Raw genomic sequence first — 22,216 nt, forward strand, 5'->3', positions numbered from 1 at the left:
TCACCAGAGTTAGATTCTTTCTACTATTACTATTTTGTTGAGCTTCACAGCTGGTATTTATACAATGTAACTCAATGTTTGATAAGCATTCATTTTTGTTTCATCTTGAGGAAGCTTCTGTGATTTTTATGAGATTGCTTATCAATGTCCATTATATTTACTTTTATAACTGCTATTTACTTTCATAACATAAAAGTATTCACTTTCTTTCTAATTAGTACTGCAGTCCTGCAGAGAAGGAAGTTATGGGTGAGCAATGTCCAAGATTTTCAGATACAAAAAGAAATGTTAGGAGCCCCACTCCATCAGTCCATCCAAATCAAGCTTGGAACAATTAAATTCAGGTTTCAGGCAGAGAAAAAAAACCTATATTCTCCTTCTCTCCTTCTCTTTCTCTCTCTCTCCCTCTCTGTCTCTCTGTCTCTGTCTCTCTCTCTTTCTCTCTTTCTCTCTCTCTCTCTCTCTCTCTCTCTCTCTCTCACACACACACACACACACACTTTCTGTGTATGTGTGTGTGTCTCCCTCATGTACACACACACACACACACACACACACACACTTAAAAGCTAAGTCATCCTTGGAAGGCCAAATATTATATTAATTTAGAGGGAACTGAGTACAAACCACTGTACAACATCATCTGACAGGCTGAAAATTGTGTCCTGGAATTCTTTAATGTTTTGTCACCATAGCAAAGACTTTTAAAAATCAGAAAAGGAAAGGGAAGAAGTGGAACACAAGGTGACTTTCAAGTGCTTGCATTTCCAAGTGATGCTGTTGAGCATCTAAGTCTAAGTTTATACTCGTGTGTGTGTGTGTGTGTGTGTGTGTGTGTGTGTGTGTGTGTGTGTTTATGTGTGAGCATGTGTTCTCTCTTCTTTCGTGTGTGAGTTCCTTTACAAACTTGATCACAAACCTGGCAAGGTAATTTCTGAGGTATTTATATGGTCTCATAATATTAATATTCCCATCATTTCTGCAATCCATTCTAGATCCATTTTCCTATTTTCATGAATTCACTCTAATTCAATGAGAAGCCTTCTAAGTCATTGCAATGATCTCATTTGTCTTAGCACCTACATTTTAAACTTAAGATCTTTCATACCAAAGTTGCAATACTCTGCAAAACTTGCAGGTGGTTAAAATTTCTCAATAATTATATATTAGATTTTATCTAGAAATTGCATTCTGTGTCTATTGAGAATGAATGAATTGACAATAACTTGAAAAAAATGCCTACTTGTTTCCTTGGTCATTGCTGCTATAAAGAATAATGATAACAACAAAGGCAAGCCTTAGAATACATTGTTATTTCTCCCCAAACTGTCCAAATACCATTTATTTTTACCAACTAATTTGTTTTCATCATATCTTCTGTAACAATCTTCTTCATTTTTTAAATGAGAAATAGTCCTCCTTGGTTCAGGACAATGTAACTTAAGAAATAGGAAAAAGAAGTCTCAATTCAGCTAATATATATTTATCCAGGTATTTGGGCTGTTTCCATCTTGTGGAAAAAAGGGTACATTTGCTCTGGCCTCTTATCTTGAAGCTGCTGCTGTGGGTTCTCACATTTGTGCCTATCTTCTTGGTAAATTGTTTTAGCATGGTAATATGCTCAGTGCAATTGCCAATGGCACTGATGCTGCTATCAATCATGTACAAACATGCAAGAGCTGGGAGACAAATGAGATAGTTCCCAATCTTCTTTAGCCTTGCACACTTTGCCCCTGTGGAAAACACCCTTAGTATAAAGTATGTTCCAGACAAGTCTGAAGGCACATCAGTCACTAAGGCTGAATTCCCCTGCTCTACAGAGGAAGCAAAGCTCAGACAGTGGATCGTCAGCACCACGGACAGAGCTCACCACACAGAGCATACTCTCCAGGGGATGCTTAACTGGCCTTCTTAAACCTACCTCTTCCATGACTTGTAGTGGTTGTGTTTCCGGTTTGTTTGTTTGCTTGCTTGCTTGCTTGTTTGCTTGTTTGTTTCATTTGGATTTTTGTTTGTTTTTGTTTTTCTGGTAATCCCTTCTGATTTTTCCCAATTTGACTTCTACTTGTTCGGTTCTGGAGATGTCCTAAAAATTCCAACTGTCTCATTTCCCTATGCCTCTTATTAGCATTGTGTGAATATGTCTCATATATTTTCTTCCATGTTGTGTCATTTTTCTCTTTTTGTTTATGTTGACAACTCTATATGTCCAGCCAATCTCCATAAAGGCTGGAAAGTTGTAACTATGTTCAAAATAAGATTTGTGTTTTAATCATAATAGATTTAATGTATAAGTATTAGACACACTCAACATGTATAAAATGTTTTGCATTTTATAGGAAATTCCCTATCCAGGGTGCCAACACATAAGAAATTAAATGTATAGTTAAGTCTACTGACAAAAGCATAAAGGGGTCAAGAAAATCAAAAGAAGCATGGCAAAGCCACAGAGAAATAGCAATACACTGCTCCTATAGTCCTTACAGGCTTAAGAAAATAGGATAGTGGTTAGTGATTTCTGAAGAACCTTAGAAAAAACTCTTACAATTGGTGAAGGAACATGTGCTGAGCCACTAAGGGGCAAATTACGGAATATAAAATCCTGAGCCAACATTCCTGCCCCAGTCTCAATTTTTGAAATAATTCCTCCTATTGTCAGAATTCAGTGGGAAGCCATAGAGAAAGGAACCTAATTAATGTGTTCCATAACAGCGAAACTCCATGCATAGCACAAAATGGAGGGAAAACCCAGAAATACCTATACATGTATAGCATTGTTGGGGTCCACATTAATGCATGTCAAAAATCATTAATAGAATGACTTTAATTGTGCTATAGAACTCAGTTTTTCCAGTATTCACCAGCTGGGGCTCCTAGCAAGCAGTTGATTCTCCAGTCCCCTGCTCACACACTGTACCCTCTTTCAAGCATCAAAGAAAATCACATTCTGTGGGATCTCTCATTCCACACCACTCAAGCAGTAAGTCAAATAATATAAGTCCCCATTGTTTAATGCTTTGGCAAGAAAGAAATGCCTTCAGACCAATATATTCAGCCCCACAGGTGAACAGGTCACCTCACATTCAACTAAAACCTCTCCCTCAATTCAATGATTTAGCTTTTGAGATTCTCCTTCGATTGAGGTTGAGTATATCCCTTAAAGTCTGGGAACAGCCACAGTGCTGTGGGCTTTTGACAAATCACCTCAGGTAAAAGGCACAAGCTCATTTTCCTTATTCATTCATCTGTTCTTGCTGAGGAAAGTTGCCAGGTCTTCCTTGTACATGTCTCCCTGGAAAATGAGAGGAGAAATAATAAGGGCACCTTGAAGAGACGATGTAATTATACATAAAGCACTGTGGGCGGCGGTGAAAACTGGGATGATTTTTGCCATCTCATGTGGAACTTGGGACAGGAGTCCTTCCTCCTTTCTTTGCCAGTAAAAGAAACATGATGATGCATTCTAACAATTATTTTTATCACCATTTAATCCTGGTGTTTACAGACTGTCCTAGGGCAAATGACTAATAGCTTCCCCTAATGAAAATCAAACCTGGATCTGGGTATGGCTAATACTCATCAGCAGAGCAAACCTCCCATCATAAACAGTCAACAGGCATAAATTGGTGGCATGCTGCCAACTAAGAGCTACAATGGCTACTGAGTTCATAGGAAGTGAATGATCTTTCTTCACACCCACAAAGAACCACTATACTAAGTGCTGCTCCCTCTAGTCCTCAGATAGGGGATGTGGAGGACCACACTGTTTCTACAGCCTGAGCTTGATTTTAGTTAACATCTTTCAATGTAGTTCTGCACCATAAATGATCTCTTACCCCAAAGCTTTACCTATATCTGATGAACAGATGTTTTCATGACATCCGTGGTTTCTGTTAGCCTAATATCTTTGGTCCTCCTCAAGGTAAAAGCCCCTTATTTTCTTTGGCATAAGCAAACATTCTCACTTATTGTGGTTTAGTGTAGAATGGGGTTAGAAATCTACTCAAACAAACAAAGGTACCATATGCAGGCCTATCCAGATAACTGTTCCTAATCCTTGAACCCTATAGTTAGGGAAGGGTTGGTTACATGCTATATAAAAAAGTGAATAAGCTGCTCATACAAAATTGTGTAAAAGTTATTGGATGAAAGAAGCTATTTGTTCTAAAATAATATCAAAAGATAAGGGAAAACACTCTAAAAGTAAAAATGCAAGTTTCTCTTACTTATCTTACCTATAACTGAATCTGTCAGTATTGTTCTGCACCATTCATTTTGCACCAAACTGCAATATGAGGACAAACCTAGGCCATGAAGTACAGGGTAATTTGTTACACAGCCTGTGGTAGCATAGCTGATCTCTACATTTGCATAAGCATACTTCTATGATCCATGCACCATCACATTGTTCCTATAGTTGTTTTGTTTTGTTTTTGTTTTTGTTTTTGTTTTGCAATGTATGAGATACTTACAGGGAAGAGTATTAGTCTAAACATGATCTTAGTCACAATCTAATCAAGTAGTCTTCATCCCAATTAACACAGAGTTAGGTGACTTACTTCTAGCTAGCAAAATCATTCAATGCTAAGGTCCAAGGAACCCTCACTTCTAACCTCAAGTTCTTCCTTCTCTTCATCTTTCTTCTTAACATCCCTAGGATGTAGGCAGATGTATAGTGCATGATTATCTCACTATGCTCATGCCTGCTGATTTTCTCTCCTGGAATTCCTCTGTGGTTGGCTTTTCAGCAAAGAGCTAGATATTTACAAACATTTTACCAACCAAGAAGGGACTAACTACTAACCTGACTATTTTGTATTACTAGTTATGGGCAACATGCCTTTCCTTGAAAGTCTGTATTCTGGAAGTCTGTGTTTAACACATTTATATATTTTTTCATAATTTACAGAATATGCCTTCTGTATATGTTGCTTTCATATGCTGGGTTAAACATACTATAGAAATATCTTTATGGAAAAATGAAGAGAGATGTTTTAGATTGTTCAAACAAGAAGTCCCCAACTCAGGTGACTTTAAGAGCCAGGTGAAGAGTGTAAACTGCACAAAAAGGGACCTAAGCATTGGTGATGCAACTGGGCAGCACAGACCCAATTTCATGGAGTGGGCAGGATCAAGAGCCACTAACTCTAGCTAACTGCAACTATAGCCAAATCTTTGCTGACACCGGAAACAGCTCCAACCCTGAATCTTTCAGGAAAAGAATCAACTTATAAGAGTTTGTGACTATTTTGGTTATCATTGTGATCTCTAGAAAACCTCTCCAGGAGAAAACCCCTAGTATGGGAAACTTCCAGAACAGATTTGTGTGTGGTGGGATGTACTGTTAGAAACTCAGTACATTCTATGGCATACCACTTGGAGCATGCCTTGTTTTGTCCGATCTTGGAAAATAAACAGGCTCAGGCCTGACGAGCAGTTGGATGAGAGAAATTCAGCACACTCTGCGTAGGCTCTATACTGACTGAATTTTAAGTACAAACGTTTGTTTTCCTTGCAGTGAACCTCAGACCTGCGACCTTGCAACCTAAGAACTCCGGCCCTGAACAGAATTGTAAAGGAGAAGATAAACCCACAAAGTTATTATAGATTGTGCCGTGTGGTTAATTCTAGAACTATCTGTTTGTAAAGACGTGCTTTTGGTTCATTCTCTTCTGTATTCTGTGAGGGTGAAAAAGACGATGCATGATGACGTTTCCCAAAATAGATCATGTCATGTTTTCTCAAGTCATGACAGGATAGAATGTTTCAAAGGGATAAAAATGGCTTATCTGAGCATACCACCATAAGGTTGAAATGCCTTCTAACATAATAAATAACATTAAATGTCAATTATATGCTGAGACTGATCATACAAATTGATTCTAGACAGAGAGCATTTAAAACATCCAAGTCAAAGTCAAAGGTATCCTAAAATGTTATTTGAAAGTTGGTCTTAGAGAAAAACTATGTTTGAACTTTTATTTTTATCTAAAAAAAAATTTTTTTTAATTATCCCAGTTTAAATGTTCTAAGGAACCATTTTGTTCTGTGTGAATTATTTGTCTGTTACAGGTAGTTTGAGCCTCACAAGCAAAGGCTCCCTATTAAGGTGATTTCCATAATCCTTCAAAGAGTGGATTGTGGAAGATTCCCTGCATTTCTTTAAAGATCAAGAGAAAGAAAAGGGAACGAACACAGGTGGAGAATTCATGAATAGCTAATCACTTCTACAGACAATAAGCAACATTCCAATGAGCCCTAAGAAATAACTAATTAATTTTCAAAGTGAGAAAACATTATCCTGTAGTCCTCTAGACCTGGGGAAGAATCTAAAGACAGTGAAGAGCAACATGTTTCTAATTTTCCAAAGAAGATTAAAAGAAACCTTGGTCCTCATTGTTTAGCTCCTTCAAATACTATCAAAATAATAGGAGCTAAAATAGAAGAAACAAATTTTTCAACACTTTGGAAAATAAGAAAGCAAGTACCTTTGTTTCTGAAGAGTTGATTAGTCTGAGTTAATCTGAGGATTTGTTGATGAAGTTGCAAAGAAAACACCACCTAACATTCTCTGGACTGACTGCTTTCCCGACAGTAAAATGCTTGGTAAATTGCCATGCGTTCACCCCACTGTATTAATTTAAGATGACTTAGAAAACAAACGCCATCTGAAGATTCTCAGCTTAAGGAAAAATAGACTTAGATCACTTAAGGAAAAACACATTAAATTGGTAAAAAGATATAGGAATTTGAGAGAAGAGCACCCACATGCCAGTAATGTGTAGGCATGAGTATAACCTGCGCATGTGAGTTAAATGTATCAAGAGCCTGAATCTTATACCACAGCAAGTGCAAAAGGATCCACGCCACACCATGGAAAAGTGTGGTGCAAGCGTTAACTGGGAGAGGGACATGGGTGATCAGAATGTGGCAGAAACATAGAGAGGAGATAACTGTTTGTGGAAATCTTGAGAATGGGTATGTGTAGCAAAACAGGAAGGACGGAGATGACAGGATGATGGGATGAATCTACCAGCAAGACACAATAGCACAGTATGTTCACAGAAAGGCCATGCTACCAAGTGAGGTGGTGTTGCTGCATTTGAAGTGTCAAATGAACACCACAAAAATGGCAACACACTTTGGTTTGATAAGATTGTGTATTTTTTTTTAAATCGGTTATTTTTTTTTAGCCCAGATTAGCCTTCAAACTCACAATTCTCCTGCCTCCAATCCCAACTGCTGAGATTAAAGATATACACCTTCTGTCTAGATTCAGTCAGGACTCTATTTAAATTATGACTTTAAGACATTCATATCTATTTCCCCCCTGGTTCCACTACAGTCTATGTAAGAAAAAATGACAGCAAAATTAGATACCTTCTGCGGTGGTTCAAACAATATGCACAGGTCCAGAAGTTCCTCCTATGGATGACTATGGTTTGCCCTGTTCCCCGTCTCTGACATAGCAGATTTTCCTCGACTTGATAGTGTGTGGATCTGAATTCTTCTTCCTAGAGAGTCTGAATACACCTGGATGGAAAAATCACAATCTTGTCCCAGGTAGTTTTTATTCTTGTAAATGTGAGTGTGTGTGTGTGTGAGTGTGTGTGTGTGTGTGTGTGTGTGTGTGTGTGTGTGTGTGTGTGAGTGTGTGTGTGTGTGTGTGTGTGTGTGTGTGTGTGTGTGTGTGTTTATGAAACGGAAATATTCTGATCATTGTAAAATATCTTCAACAAGATATTTGGGGTTGGTGACACATATTAGCACCAACCTATGTTGTTGCTACAGCTATAACAGAAAATAAAATAAAAGACTCAAAGATCTTAATGGTTTTCATATCTGATACTGACTATTAACACTTGTCAGCTATTTCCTCAAGTCCACCAGCTTAGGTGCATGTAAGAAGGGTTGGAGGAGGTTTGTGAACAGTGATCTCTTAGCCATGGCAATGCTGTCAACACCTCTGGAGCTGAAAATGCTTTATACCACACTATGGGCTTTAGCATCTCTGAAAGCACAGTTCAGGATCTAAGGATGCCTAAACTCACTGTTTCCACAGGTGGAGCAATACGGGTTTACAGAGATTCTATGGTTTGGCCAAGTGGCCACTGTTGACAGGCACAGCAGAACTTGCAGTGGTTTCTGCGTCAGTCCTTAGACCCACTAATGCTACCTCTTTGTCTCCTTCTCTCTCCAGCTGGCTTTCTCTGTCTAAGTCTACTGATATTAGAAAAGAGTTTGGGTAATAATACTTCTCTAGGAGAGCAAATTTGTGCACGCTGAAGGTGTATTTACATTTCAAATACCAATCAAATATTTCAATGTATTTCCTCTACTGGCTTATAGTAAGTACTTAAGTGTATTAAAAATTTAGCCTTTGCATCACAAAAGTTCTGTTTTAATTCTTCTGTGCTGACAGTATTGTGATAAATTATACACTACATGAACTACTCCAGACTTCAGGGCATCGGAATGCTGGCTCAGCGGCTAAGAGCACTTATTGCTCTTATAGAGGACCCAGTTCCCATTCCTAGCACCCACATCATAGCTCACAATTGTAACTCCAGTTCTAGAGGGTCTAATGCCTTCTCCCTGACCTCAGAAGGCAGTAGGTACACACATGGTTTACATACATGCACAAAGGCAAGAAACTCAAATACTCAAATGTAATTTTTTGTTGTTGATTTTTTGTTTTTTGTTTTTTTTTTTTTGTTTTTTGGGTTTTTTTGTTTTTATTTTTGTTTTGTTTTTTTTTTTACAAAAGACAACAAACTTCAATCAGTTATCAGGTTTTATTCAAACTGTATCTGGTTTTATAGCTTTAGTTATTTAAAATATAGACTTGCATCTTAATTCACTTGTCTGTTTGCTGTAACAAACTACCTCAAACTGTATGAATAATGAAAAGATTTCTCCCAGTTTGGGATATTAAGAAGTCCAAAAGCATGACATTAGTACCTGGCCAGTCTTCTTGCTTTTCACCCTGTCATGATAGAGAGCATCCCTTAAGAAGATAATAAAAGCTACTCAGGAAAAGTTTGCTTGTGTGCTAGAGTCACTTCCTCTCTCACTAAATAACTCATTAATCTACAACTGAAGTAGCCCACTCATGAGGGCAGAATCCTCATTATCCAGCTACCTCAACAGCCCCACCACCTCCCACCACTGCCACCAAGAGAATCAAATTTCAATAAGATTTCCAGGTGAGATTAACCATGGTGGTAGATTGAGCACACACTGGCATTTCATCCTTGGAGTTTATTTAGGAAATGAAGCATTGCTCAGTGGTTCCAGAGAAATTAATACGTAGTCTAAACAGATGGTAATTTCAGAGAGATTTAGATACATTAGCACTGCTATTTCCCAGCACCTATAATCTTCCAAATTGACTTATTTGATGCTCTTCAGATCTGTTTTCTAAAGGCTTGGATTTGTATCTCTGTGGCTGCTTTTGAAATGTTCTCTCCAGTGGTGAATTACCTAATGCAACGCTCACATTTGGTGCTATTTTTCTCAAATGACAATACAGAACAGGAGGGACCATGTGGTTATTGCTTCACACTAAACCAGTACTTTGGCTCAAAACGTGGATGAACTGTAAGGAAGACAAAAGTAGAGGAAAAGTTGAAGGCCTCTGGGTAAGGAATCCTTGTGCTATAGCCCGATCTGGGTGATGTGGTACAACATAGTGATAATAAGAAAGCATTCCTGGCAGAAATGAGCTAATGTGTGCAGCTCCAAGCCGAGGCTTCCAGGCTGATCTGTTAGTTCATTAATAATTTTCTAAAACCCTTGCTTCCATTCTGGAATCCTCGCTACCAAACCTCCCCATTGCCTTTCCTGGTTGTCTTAAAGGAATTCAATCAAAATTGAAGATGTGGTATGCTGAAGACTACAGCTGGATAGAACCCATCCGCAGAGCTTGCTTATACTTCTCTAGCAATGCTGGGGAGTAGCTAAGTCAGTGAAGACGATGTGCCTTGTACAGTAAGCATTCTCCTGTCCACCATTCCTGTGTCTCCTGTATACACTGTGATTTTGTGCTAAGGAGGAGAGTGGGGTGGGTGTAGCTGGGTGTGGTGTCAAGTCAAGTAAGTCTCTCTCTCTCTCTCTCTCTCTCTCTCTCTTTCCCTTTTCTTCCGCTCTTTCCCATGAAAAAGCATCTTCCTGACTATCCAATTTATAACAGGACTTTTTTTTTAAACTTTGGTGTTAAATGGTAAAAAAACGATGTAAATATACTCCATAACAGCTAATATTTACATTACTTAGAGCAATGGTTCTCAGTTCCTTACAGCAGACTGGATCTACTTCCTTACACTAGAGCAAGAAGGGGAAGTCAGACCTCAGCAGTTAACTGGACCTGGACAACAGCTGCCCCCTGCCTACTCAGCCTAAATTATCATGCAGCCAGACTCTTAGCAGGAATCCTGACCTACGCCTGGGATGGATGACTATACCTCCTTAAACTCTGACATTCTTGGTCCTGATGCAGCCCCAAACCCAGAGTCTAAGAATCTGTCTCCCAGCATAAGCATCACGTCTCCCTTGGCAGTCTTGGGATGCAGGTGCAGCGCTGACTCTAGAGGAGTCTCTAATAGCCATCGCAGGTGGGGGGAGGGCAGTCCGGACTCCCGCTGGACTGCCAGATGTTTAGTTTCTGGCCTCCTTGGAGCACCGGGAAAAGAACAGAGAAAAAGCTCCTTCCTGCCCCCATGAGTCACCTCTAGAAGGATGCTCTTCCCAGCCTGGGATTTGCCCAAAGTGGAGGGGGCGGGAAGGATCAAATTTGCTTTGTTATTGGGAGAATGGGAGAGGTGTGGAGAGGGAAAGAGAGGAGAAAGAAGTGAGAGGAGGGAAGACAGGGGAAGGGAAGAGAGAAAAGAGAGGAGAGTTGTTTTGTAGCTCAGACTAGCAAAGAAGAGCAACAGGGAGCGGCCGGCCGGCCGGGGGCCCCCCCGCTCCCCTCGGGGCCTCTGAAGCGGCACGCACCGTAATTCCCTGCCCGGAGCTGTGCAGATTTCCACAAACAATGACATCACCGGGCGCCGGCAGTGGGTGGCAGCGGGGGGGATTTTCCTGGGCGCGCAGCGGTCGGGCGGAGCAAAGCCGCTCCGAGCTGGCGGGGGCGCGGGCTCGCGGCGCCCCCGGGGACCCGGGCAGCCAGCTGGGCAGGGGAGGGCGGGGGCGGGCGGGGGCGGGCTCGGGGCGGCCCGGGGCGGGGCCCGCCGATCCTCTGGCCTCCATTGGCCGCTGGCGGGCGCGCGTCACCCGGGCTGGCGCTCGCCTCCAGCCCTCTAGAATTGGAGCCGAGGAGGAGCTGAAAATGCAGATTTAGCATCAAGCACAGACACACACTAGCTCTTTCTCTCGGGTACACACAGCTCCGCACATTCGCACCCCTGCCAGCCAGCCGGGCTGCGCGACTCCCCGGCTTCCCTGGCAGCCAGCTGCTGGTGGACAGCGTACAGATTTGCTGTTTGCCAAGCTTCTTTTCTGCCTCTTTTGCTATACAAAGATTTTTTTTTTTAAAAAAAAAAAAAAAGAAAAACAGAAACAAAAACTACATACCTATTTTTTATTTGCATCTTCCCTCTTCGTCCCCTGCTCCACCACCCTGCGCGCCTCACAGCCCCACTTTTCACTCCCAAAGAAGGATGGAGGGCGGTTGTGGATCCCAGTGGAAGGCGGCCGGGTTCCTCTTCTGTGTGATGGTTTTTGCGTCTGCCGAGAGACCCGTCTTCACGAATCATTTTCTTGTGGAGTTGCATAAAGACGGAGAGGAAGAGGCTCGCCAAGTTGCAGCAGAACACGGCTTTGGAGTCCGAAAGGTAAGATTTTTTTTCCATACATTTCACATGTTGTTTCCAGAGGAGGGACAGCCTTGCGCAATCTCGTTGCAGATTTGCAAGTTTTCTGTCTTTTTATGCTATGCAGCTATTCTGCCATCGGTTCTCAAACACGACATTGCCTCCGGTGATCTTTCATGGGTTATGTAATTAAAATGTCCTTCATCTGTATTAGAAAGGTCAGAGAAATAATTTGTTGGTGTTTGACTTGGTGGGGGCAAAATAAGACCGCACCTTACAAAGGATGCTGTGCGCCCCGGCTGCTGTCCGAGGTACCAAGTTCTCCAGGCTGCCTAGGGACAGAGGGATAGAGTCCAGAGCAGCTGGGCTTACGTCGACTGCTTTGCCAGGGAAGTCTCCCAGCCCCCCACGCCCCGGAGAAAGAATAGTTTCCCACCGACATGGCTCAAAGATCGAGCGTTGCAGTTCACCTCAGTTTTCCGACCCACGCCTAAGGACTTCCCTCCCAGCGACTTTCAGTCCCTGCTTTTTTCCCCAGTGGACAAGAGCTTTCTGACTTGGAAACAAGGACGGAGTTCTCTGTCCAAAACGAGTGCTGAACTTGTGCGCTTTGGCTCCTGCCCACGACCTCCCACTCCAGAAGCGCACTCCTGTTTGGAGAGTTCTTAATTTGCTTCTTTAGGACACCTCGCTGCCAAGAGAGATGGATTCTGAGGGGGATTCCCCCCGGAAAAGTCGAGGTGTCCTCTCCTGATGTGTGGGCAGCCAGCGCGGTTTTCCCCAGAGAGCACGGGGATCCCCATTCCAAGAAGTTGTCCAAGTTGAACTGTTTGGATAAGATTTCGAGCTTTGGGTGCCTCTGGCAACCTCTGGATAAGTTAGGGTACTCGTCCTGCGGGGAACAGAGGAGAATAATTCATTTGGCGGGGAGCATGCCTGACCTGCTCTTCCTGCGAAATATCTGTATCCCAGATCTGGAGTGTCCTTAGGGGACCTGGCACCGCTAGGGGAGAGTGAGGATGCAAGGAGAAGCCAGTCTGAGGGGAATGGAAGGTCAAAGGATGCAGCTTGGTACCCGTGGGCTGTCCCCTCCCTCCTGATCCCACAAGAAAAGAGGCTTGAGAGAGCATTGGGTTCCCTCCCTAGAAGGGCAACACAGGCTGGTCTCCTCTGTCAGAACTTCCTATGTCTCTTGCCGAGTTCCCAGCTACTAGGATGACTCCTTCAGGAGCGCAGGGCTCTCCCGCCTACACTCACCAGCGGCGCGGCGGGCGCGTATTCTACCTCAGCTGTGTTTGGCAGCGAGTTTCACAGAGGTCCTGGAAGAAGCGCAGGTCTGCGGGTGGCGCGCGGGCGGGTCTCACACACCTAGAACTAGTTGCTCCCGAGAAGAGAAGTGTGGGTGGAGCAGGGGAAACCAGGTTCCTGTTGATAGAACAGTCTCCTGGCCTCCTGGCCCACGGAGACTTCTTTCAAACGACATTCAACCCTGAAACAAGCTGATACCCCACCTAACCCCGCTCCGCCCTCCTCCCCCCATTGGCAAAATCCAGCGTCCTAGCGGCATTGGCAATGAGTGATTATAGTTAGCTGATATCTGACTGTGAGATCTTGCATACTTTCCCTTTTGAAAAAAAAAAGATTTATCTCATCGTGTGGGGGGGTGGTGGGGGGGGTGTAGGTTGGAACTGGGATTACCGAAGGTTGTGAACTGCTCCGTGTGAGCACCTGTATGCACCCTTAACCCATGAGTTCTCTTTCCAGCCTGCTTAGATGCATTCGTATTTAATATCAACAGCTGCAAGAATGCTTCTGTTATTAGAAAACCCTTGCTAGGTGTTGACAGGGCTTTATGGCTGGGCTACCCTACGAAGGGAAGAGGCAGCAAGATCTTTAATTCTTCTATACCTGTGTAACCCTACCTGTGGGTACCTTCTGTGTCAGCCCTTTCTGACAAGGAAGGAAACCCATCTGCTGCAATGGTTTTCCATCTCCTTTTTCTTTCCCCCTGGAAAACACATTCTTGAGATCTGATGCTAAAAACCTAATGAAAGGTAGGTGTAACTGAGCCTGATAATGGCTAACCCTGTCAATTTTTCAATATATTTTTTTTTCCTAATGGGAATGAATAACTCAGTGAGTGCTTAACGGTTGTGATGGTGAGATTGAAGCCAGGAAATATAAAGGTAATCTTATGGTTTATCAGCAATTTGGTTCGACTTTGAACAGAAAGACACATATACTTTGGGGTTAACTATTTCTCCTCATTCCATTCTTTCTTGGAGAGGAGGTCACTGACTGATTTTGTATTGCAATATCAAGCTGCAATCCTCAGCTATGAAGAACAGGCTTTCGATTTGGTGTCTCCTTTTTCCTCTCCTTGTCCTCTCAGATAGTACCTCCTAACCAAATCCTAGTCTTTTGCCCTGATACGTATTCAAAGGCTAACCCATGTATGACAAGGTACTTGTGCCTGAAGAAGCTTTGTGGTGCAATGCCCAGAGAGCATTGAGCCCTCCAATGAGCCTTTTTTTTTCCTTCTTTGAAGGATCACATGCTGTTGATCCTTCAAGACCTGGACCTAAATCTTGCCTGATGCTACAGCCATAAAGAGCTTCCCTTCTCCCAGCTGCCCACAAGGCAGGAACAGCCACTGCCCTCTGTCCTACCCTCAGTCACTCATGGGAACCTAAGTATTCAGAGCCAATGTCCTCTGTATTCCTGGCTTCTTTGCCTTATCCAGTCAACTGCTGTGCTTGACGGCCCTTAATGTATTCGTATGACTGTTTCCCAGGCACTGTCCTCTCTTGGTCTCTTTGCACTGCTCTATACTTGTCCCAACTTCTTATCCTGAATTTTGTACTTTAAACCCTAAGACATCCTTCTCTGTGGTTCCTCTAAGCCTTAGCAGATCTCTTCATCTCCTCCTGCTCAATGTCAGGTATGAAAGGTTCTCAGCAGCTAGTTATACACACATAGGAAGGGGCAGGGATGCAGATGAGGGGAGCCTTCTGTGACAGAGTATCTCATCCTAATCCCACAAAATAAGTAGAATTGTCTGCATCAATCTTCACATGAAATTCAAAGCTCTAAGATATTAAGTAACTGCCTTATATTGGCAAAGGAAATAATTCAAACATAAATCCAAATTCACTTGACTACTAGCTGTCTCCAGGAAGCCATCCCTGACTGCCAAGAACTTTGCCTTGGAGATACCATTTTGAAAATGTGAAAGAGGGGCTTCTTACCTTTCCTTTCTTTTTTTACCTGTGCTATAATTACCATTTGTTTGCTGTTGAGATATGAAAATGTGTCACTGACTACCGTGCACATCTGTATTCATCTTCAGAAGATCGGAACTAAACAATTCTGCTTTTTCCTAGCCCTGATGCCACATGTTGTGCTGGGCATGAAATGCTGGGAAAGGTTTTGTTCATGATTTAATTACTTCATCACTAGAATATCAGTAAAAGCAAATATTTATGTTTTCTCCAGGAAAGAAAGTAAAATACCTGTCTAGTTTATTTTTTCTGTTTTATTTTAACCTGGTCCTCACCCCAAACCATGTCCACTGAGATGCTATATACAAAGAATTCAGTGGTGACAGGACTGACTTCAGATAGCACCTCCCACTTCTCAGGACATTATTTTTGACTCTTCTGAAATGGAAATAAAAATGACTTATCAAAATAATGAATCCCATATCACAGTTTCAGCCAACTGTGTGTGAGAATGTTGAGCAAAATAAGAAAAGAGTAAAGTTCCATTAATAATTAACATTTTAAACACTGTTAGACATTTTTTGTTTTATTATGTTTAGATTTTTATGGATGGAGAGCTCACTGGGGTGCTTTCACAGATAACATTGCATGACCATTTTTATAAGTGTAAGGATATTTCTATTCTAAAGGTGATCTACTAGTAATAGTACTAGCAGGTAATAAAAATAAATTTTGGATCATTGTACTTTGTGGATATATAATTTAACATATGAAAGAACATAGCTTACTATTTTCACAAAGTGAGTATACTGGATCATAAGCACTGAAGTCAAGAAACAATTATTATCAGAATCCCCAAGGCCCCCTACTGCTTCCTGAGCACTTCTGAGTTTAGGCAGATATAAACATCACTTTGGGGTATACCAAAGTCCAGCAGGCACTCCATATCCAGGTGGCTTCATATCTGCAGACTCAATCAGAGGTGGCTGAAAAAAAAAAAACCAAGGTGCATCTGTACCAAACAGATATTTCTTAGCTTGTTATTTCCCCAAACAATGTGTTTACTGCACAGCATTTGCACTGCATTAGGTGCTATAAGTAAGTAGATATTATTTATAGTACTTACAAAAGTCTGTATGTTGACTATATACAATTTTATATATAAGAGATCAAGCATTTGGAGTTTAGGTACCAGGGATGCTGGCACAAACTCACAGTAGATACTAATAGGCAGCAGTGCATGGATTTGGGTAGACATGAATGTGCCTTCTGTAAGATATTACTAAACTGGAGTTCATAATTTATGCATACACCTGTGTTTAGGAAGTAGCATTAGATTTCTATTGCTATGTGTCCAGGTGAGTTTTTATTGCCAACTTGACACAAATAAGAGTCATCTGGAAAGAGTACATTTCTAGTGATGAAATTTCCAAGATTAGATTGGCCTGTGGCCAATTCTGTTGGGAATTGTCTTAATGTTTGATTGATGTGGGAAGGCCCATCCCACAAGGAAAGGTGCCACCCCCAAGATATTACTAAGTTGTATGAGAAAGCTTGCTGAGCATGAGCACAGGAGACAACAAGCAGTGTTTCTCCATGAGTTTTACTCCAGCTCCTGCTCGATCTCCTTCCTTAATGTCCCTGAATGATGGATGGGCTGTGACCGGAAATTTAGGCAAAATTAACCATTGCCTTCCTTTGGTGGTGGTGTTTATCACAGCGACAGAAAGCAATCGAGCACTGTGTAATAAATCCCTATACTGTGCATCCTGTAGAATTGCATTGAGTCTGGTAGGTTTCAGTAGAGTCCTTTGCCAAAGTCCTCAAAATATAATATTAAAGCTTCAGCTAGCTATGCTGTCACTTAGAAGTATGATCAATGAATAAATTGCTTCCAGGTACACCCAAATTTTCAGAACCCTTCTCTTCCCTGTGGATGTAGACCTAGAATCTGTTTCCTTGTTGGCTGCTGTTTGGAGCAAGGCTATGCTCCTAGAAGCCAAGTCATTGATTAACTCACAGCAGCGTCCCTCCACAGGCCTTCCCATACCCTAGCCATTCAAACACCTTCTGTTTGGGAAGCCTCTGCACCTTTCTTAGATCAATCTGATTAGCTCAGGCACACCATGGAAGTTTCTCTTCTGATTTTTTTTTTCTGAAAACCAACTGATTTGGTAGCTTACATGTTTGATTACTACCTCCAAAATGTTGTAATTAAATTCCAACTATTTATAGTCCCACCCCATACTGCCTTACTCAAGGGAGGAGATTATAAAGGCTATCAGCAATAGGAAACAGAAGTCTTGAACTATATTTAGAACTTTTGCCTACAACAGACAAGCAACCACAAAGTCTCTCAAAGCATTTATGACAATTTATATTCCCACCAGTAGTGCCTGGGGGCTCCAGTTGCTTCACTCCCTCACCAGCCTTTGATACTCACACTTCAACTGTTGAAAGGTGTGGTCATACCACCCTTTAATTTCTACTGCAGCTTTACCTGATGAACAGCTAAAGTGAAGTATCTCATAGCATGTTGTGTTTTGGATACTATTTTATTCGACATTTATTCATAACTGCTCATAGGGCTAAGAATGAGAGACTAAGTGCTCAGCCCTAAATGAGATATCTATTGTAACCCCACCATCACCAAGGCTCAAGGAACATCATGGAAGGAAGTAGGGAGAATGGAAGAGACAAATGATGGGGAAAAGCACTGTGAAATGCTGTCACAATCCTGAGCTCCTAACAGTTGAGATTACTTGTATGAGACCTATATGACATCAAGCCAGCCCAAGTTTCATCACAGACCTAGCAGGTAATCTCCAGGCCTCTGTTTCTTAACAAAGGAGCTATTGTCAGTGGATTGGAAGTTGCTGAGGTTGGGAGAATCATTCCTTTTTGAAGACCTCTGGTACATTTCTTACTCACCAATGGATGGCCTCACACACATGTACATTGAGACAGCACTAACTGGATTAAATGGCTTATCACAAACAAACAAAAAATCCATAGTAATGGGAGGGGACTTGTTGTGGGGACATTCAGAGAGTTGGAAGAGGAGAAATAGAAGGTAGATATCATATTTCATTGTATACATGTAAAATATTTGCAAAAATTAAGAACATTATTTAAGAGGCAGGCGGATTTCTGAGTTCAAGGCCAGCCTGGTCTACAAAGTGAGTTCTAAGACATCCAGGGCTACACGGAGAAACCCTGTTTCAAAAAAAACAAAAAATAAAAAACATTATTTAAAATATTATTGTTGCAAAAACTAATGTACTGTGTGGGGGATCTGAGCATAGTACTGGGTGCATAGAATCACACATCTTTTATTGGTAGTTACAACAACCAGACAGTGGCATAGTAGCACCCTTTTATAAAAGGAAGCAGTCATGTATTGAGCTTTTGCAAGACTTGCAATAGATTAGGAAAGAAATAGGCCACAGCCCAATACAAATCCATCTGTGGACTAGCAATAGTCCATGAAATGTCCTAGATCCAAGATATCCATGAAGTTGATTTATCATAGACCATGGTAACTGTTGCAGCTGGCTACTCTGGCTTCCTTAGAAATTCTTACTGGCTAGCCGCCTTAGAGAGAAGAATCATTTCTATGAGATAGATAACCCAGGCCACTGGAGACCCAGTTTATAGAAAGATACCTATAGGATGAACTAAAACCTTAATCATCAAACTCACTTTCTCCTTTCTTTGAGCTTCAGTAAATGTACTTTCAGTGTGTGCTGTAGACAACTGCCAGCATGTAATATTTCTAACCCATCTTGTGTAAAGAAAAATAATATATCTTTGTTTCATGCCTGGTGCATCAAAAAAAAAAAGTCCCTACCAAATGATTCTTCATTCTCTTTTTCTACTGGTGCTGAATTATATTGAGAAGAGCAACTTTGAAAACCAAATCATGACAGTAACATAGTCACAAAATGGAAGGAGTTCAGATTTCTGATTGCTGACCCAGGTTTTCCATGAGTGAGAAATGAAATGTTACGGTAGAGCACTGAGATTTTAGGGCTTATCTTTAGAGCAGTCAGCACTACCCGGGCACATATCAGTGTTTCCAGGCTTACATGCTATCGATAAATATCCCCCTTCCCCCTTCTATATTTCTAGATTCAGACCTTAACCTTACCACAAACCAAGTCAAATCACAACAAAAAATAATCTCTCAAAGCCTTTCAGAGCTTATGCCCTGTTTCCTTATCTCATGTTGTCAATAAACTCTCTAAATTTTTTTAAATTTGTTTTCTGTAGAAAGAACATAAAACTCTTTCAAAGCTCTGTGCTCCTACTGCAGCTAATAAAGCTACTCATAATAGATGCTTAATGGGTTCTTCTTCAGTGACAACACTCTCGGACCACAAGGTGATAATTTGGCCATAAGCACAAAAGAATGTACTGGAAGAAGTGTGGTTTCAAAAGCTACAGCTATAGGATCCTTTTCTCTGTAAGAAAGAGTTCAGCCAGGAAGTAAAAGCAATTGACAACCATCAAGTGAGCCATTGGAACACTTCTGTTTCCCTACAACTCCCAACTTAGGAATTAACTGGAGTGAAATGGAAGACATCTTTGCACAGAAAAAAAAATAAAGTCTGTGATTAAAGTATGATTGAACACAGAAGGGTAGAGGGTGGTGCTTCTTAACTGAATGAAACTGGAAATCTAGATCTATTTCAGGGGCTCTTACGGCTGTGGATAATGCCGTACAACATAGTGATGACTGAGACTATAGATGAGTTTGCTTCAATTCTATATCAGCCATAGGGTCTCAAAAAAGCCAGGTTTTACCCCAAAAGAGGGGAGGGGTAAGCTTTTCCTCCTGTTTCTTCTCACATCGCCACTCAGATCCATTATTTTTTATCTAAATAGCTGTGACAGAAAAAAGAAAGAAAGACATTGTAGTTGACTTTCTTTGTTGAAGTCTGCTGTTTGTAAATCCCATTTAGTGGTTTACAAGGTCACAAATGAATAAGGAGTCAAGAAAGCACGACTGAGTTAATGCTGCTCGCCTACGTGTATGAACAGGTGAAACTAATATTAAAAAGAATGGCATGGATTTGACTAATTGTTCCTGAGATTTTAATCCCAAAGCTAATTTGACCACAATGTTTTAAGGAATGTGATGTGGTGAAATCATCTGATGAGCATAGCCACGTGAAACAAACCCTCACACTGTGTTTGAAAATAGTGGCACAAAGTCTGACATGGACAGAAACAAAACTGAGGGCTTCATACGGTATTGACGGTAGATCGACAAGGAGAGAGAGAGAAGGGCAAGATCCAGGTCACACCTCATTTACAGCTCTAACATTGACATTAAATTCCACACTCATCCATTTAGTTTTCCAATTCCATCATCCTCTAACGTGCCAAATAAAACAAGCACCATGAGGAGTCCGTTATCCCAAGTATTGTTGCTACCCAGATATGGTCATCAGCAAGATTTCAATGCAGATATCTTCACATGACTCTGTAGGACAAAAAAAAAATCAGTAAAGAACTTACAGATGTGGACTCACATCATACACACTGTCTTTACGTTTCCAACCCTCTGATTTAATCACTACAGACTTTAACAAAAGAGAAGTGTGATTAAAAACTAAAATTATTGTACTTCAAATAAATTTGCTATATAAAAAAGATATTTTCTAATAAATTTCCATGAATTTAAGAAACATACTGCATATACAATTTGTATGTTTGTCATTACATGTTGAGGAGAGAGGGAGAATATGTGAATATCTATTTAATTACATGCTTAATTATTCAATTGCGTATTTCAAATTGTAATGAGTATAGGCTTGGTGATTTGCAAAATGGGAAAATTAGAATCCTAGGAGCTTCCTTACATTACTGCTTATACTGATCAGCTTGTTAGATTGTCACTTCTGTATCATGTCACATATACATGTTACCATTCTCTACAAAGCCATGGTGCATAGTATTTCTTACATTAATTCTATCTGAGATTAGTAGTGTGTCTGCAATACACTACTAATCATTTTGCCAGACTTCAAGCCCAAATTGCTCATTCTCATTAAATTATTTTTTTTAGTTTTATTGAAAAGCAAAAGGGGCAGCCTAAGCATAAAAAGAAAGCTGTCCTCAGTTTGAGATGAAAGGTTTAAAGGGGAAAGATGGACAGTGATGTTATATTTGTTAAGCAATTGATAACCATCAAGTGAGCCTTGGCACATTTCCATTTCCCTAGAATTCTCAACTTAGGAGTTAACAGTAGTAAAAGGGAGGAAACCTTTACACAGAAAAAAAAAAATGCCTGTTGTAAAATCAAGATCAAATATAGCTTCAAAGGAAAGTATGGTGATGGTATTGCTATTATTTGAATATGAGATGTCCCCAACACACTTGTGTTTTGAGCACTTGGTCCCTAGATGGTGGCACTGTTTTGAGAGGCTGTGGAACCCTCAGGACATGGTGCCTAATTAGTGGATATGAGGCACTGGGTGAGCCATAGAGGGTTTTTAATTCATTCTTGCTTTGTTCTCTGACTTCTGATTCACCATGGTATAAAGAGCAGCTGCCTCATGTTCCTACCACTGTAGATGAAGACTCCCCTGTTGCCAATGGCCTGTATTTCCCAAGACCATGAACCAAAATGAACCCTTCCTCCCTTAAGCTGCTTCTGTCAAGTACTTTGACACAGTGACAAAAAAGATAACCAATATGAAGTTGTAATTATTTCAAAGTGTCAGAAGTCAAAGTCAACCTTTGGACCAAGGGAAGAGAAGGTGGGACTGGAAAGGAGTCAAAATTTTGGACACTGCTGTTGGCAATTGGAGAGAGACCTGACACGAGATGATTTGTGGGCAGTGCTGGGACACAGCAGTTAACTGAGGAGAAAAACTTAGAATAACACCATAGAGTCATTTTCTAAGGAAGCCTACAGATGGCTGTGATGAAAAAGAAGTATTAACATCAGAATAACCAGAGCTCTCTGGCATTGCACAGTGGACCTCAGTGTTTTATCCTGTCTATGAAACAAGTTCACTTACACACTTACTGAGGCCTGATAGTTTCTCTGGCCTGGGAGTGGCATATTCTCAGAGTATGTAAAGATGAAGGTGTTGATATGCGCTAGGAGCAGTTTTCTCAAAAAAGAAGGTTAGATAGGAGAAGTCAAAACAAGTGGAGGTACTAAATGAC

The 22,216-nt window shown here is 41.1% G+C and overlaps 1 protein-coding gene and 1 long non-coding RNA gene across 2 annotated transcripts in view; one reads left to right on the forward strand and one right to left on the reverse strand.

Annotated features, from left to right (window-relative positions):
* Nucleotides 1–645: 645 nt before the first annotated feature.
* Nucleotides 646–13,007, reverse strand: Pcsk2os1 (proprotein convertase subtilisin/kexin type 2, opposite strand 1). Its single transcript, NR_040354.1, has 3 exons — nt 11,575–13,007; nt 7,381–7,533; nt 646–3,292 (listed from the first exon to the last, which is right to left on the reverse strand). It is a non-coding gene; the product is annotated as a proprotein convertase subtilisin/kexin type 2, opposite strand 1 (long non-coding RNA).
* The window catches only part of Pcsk2 (proprotein convertase subtilisin/kexin type 2), a 270,152-nt gene continuing 259,238 nt past the window's right edge, over nt 11,303–22,216 (forward strand). Inside the window, exon 1 of the mRNA NM_008792.4 lies at nt 11,303–11,834. Coding sequence (NP_032818.1) covers nt 11,661–11,834 — 174 coding nt within the window. The 5' untranslated portion in view covers nt 11,303–11,660. The remainder of the gene's footprint in view (nt 11,835–22,216) is intronic.

This window comes from Mus musculus, chromosome 2 (genome assembly GCF_000001635.26).
Source record: "Mus musculus strain C57BL/6J chromosome 2, GRCm38.p6 C57BL/6J".
In the NCBI taxonomy this organism is placed as follows: Eukaryota; Metazoa; Chordata; class Mammalia; order Rodentia; family Muridae; genus Mus; species Mus musculus.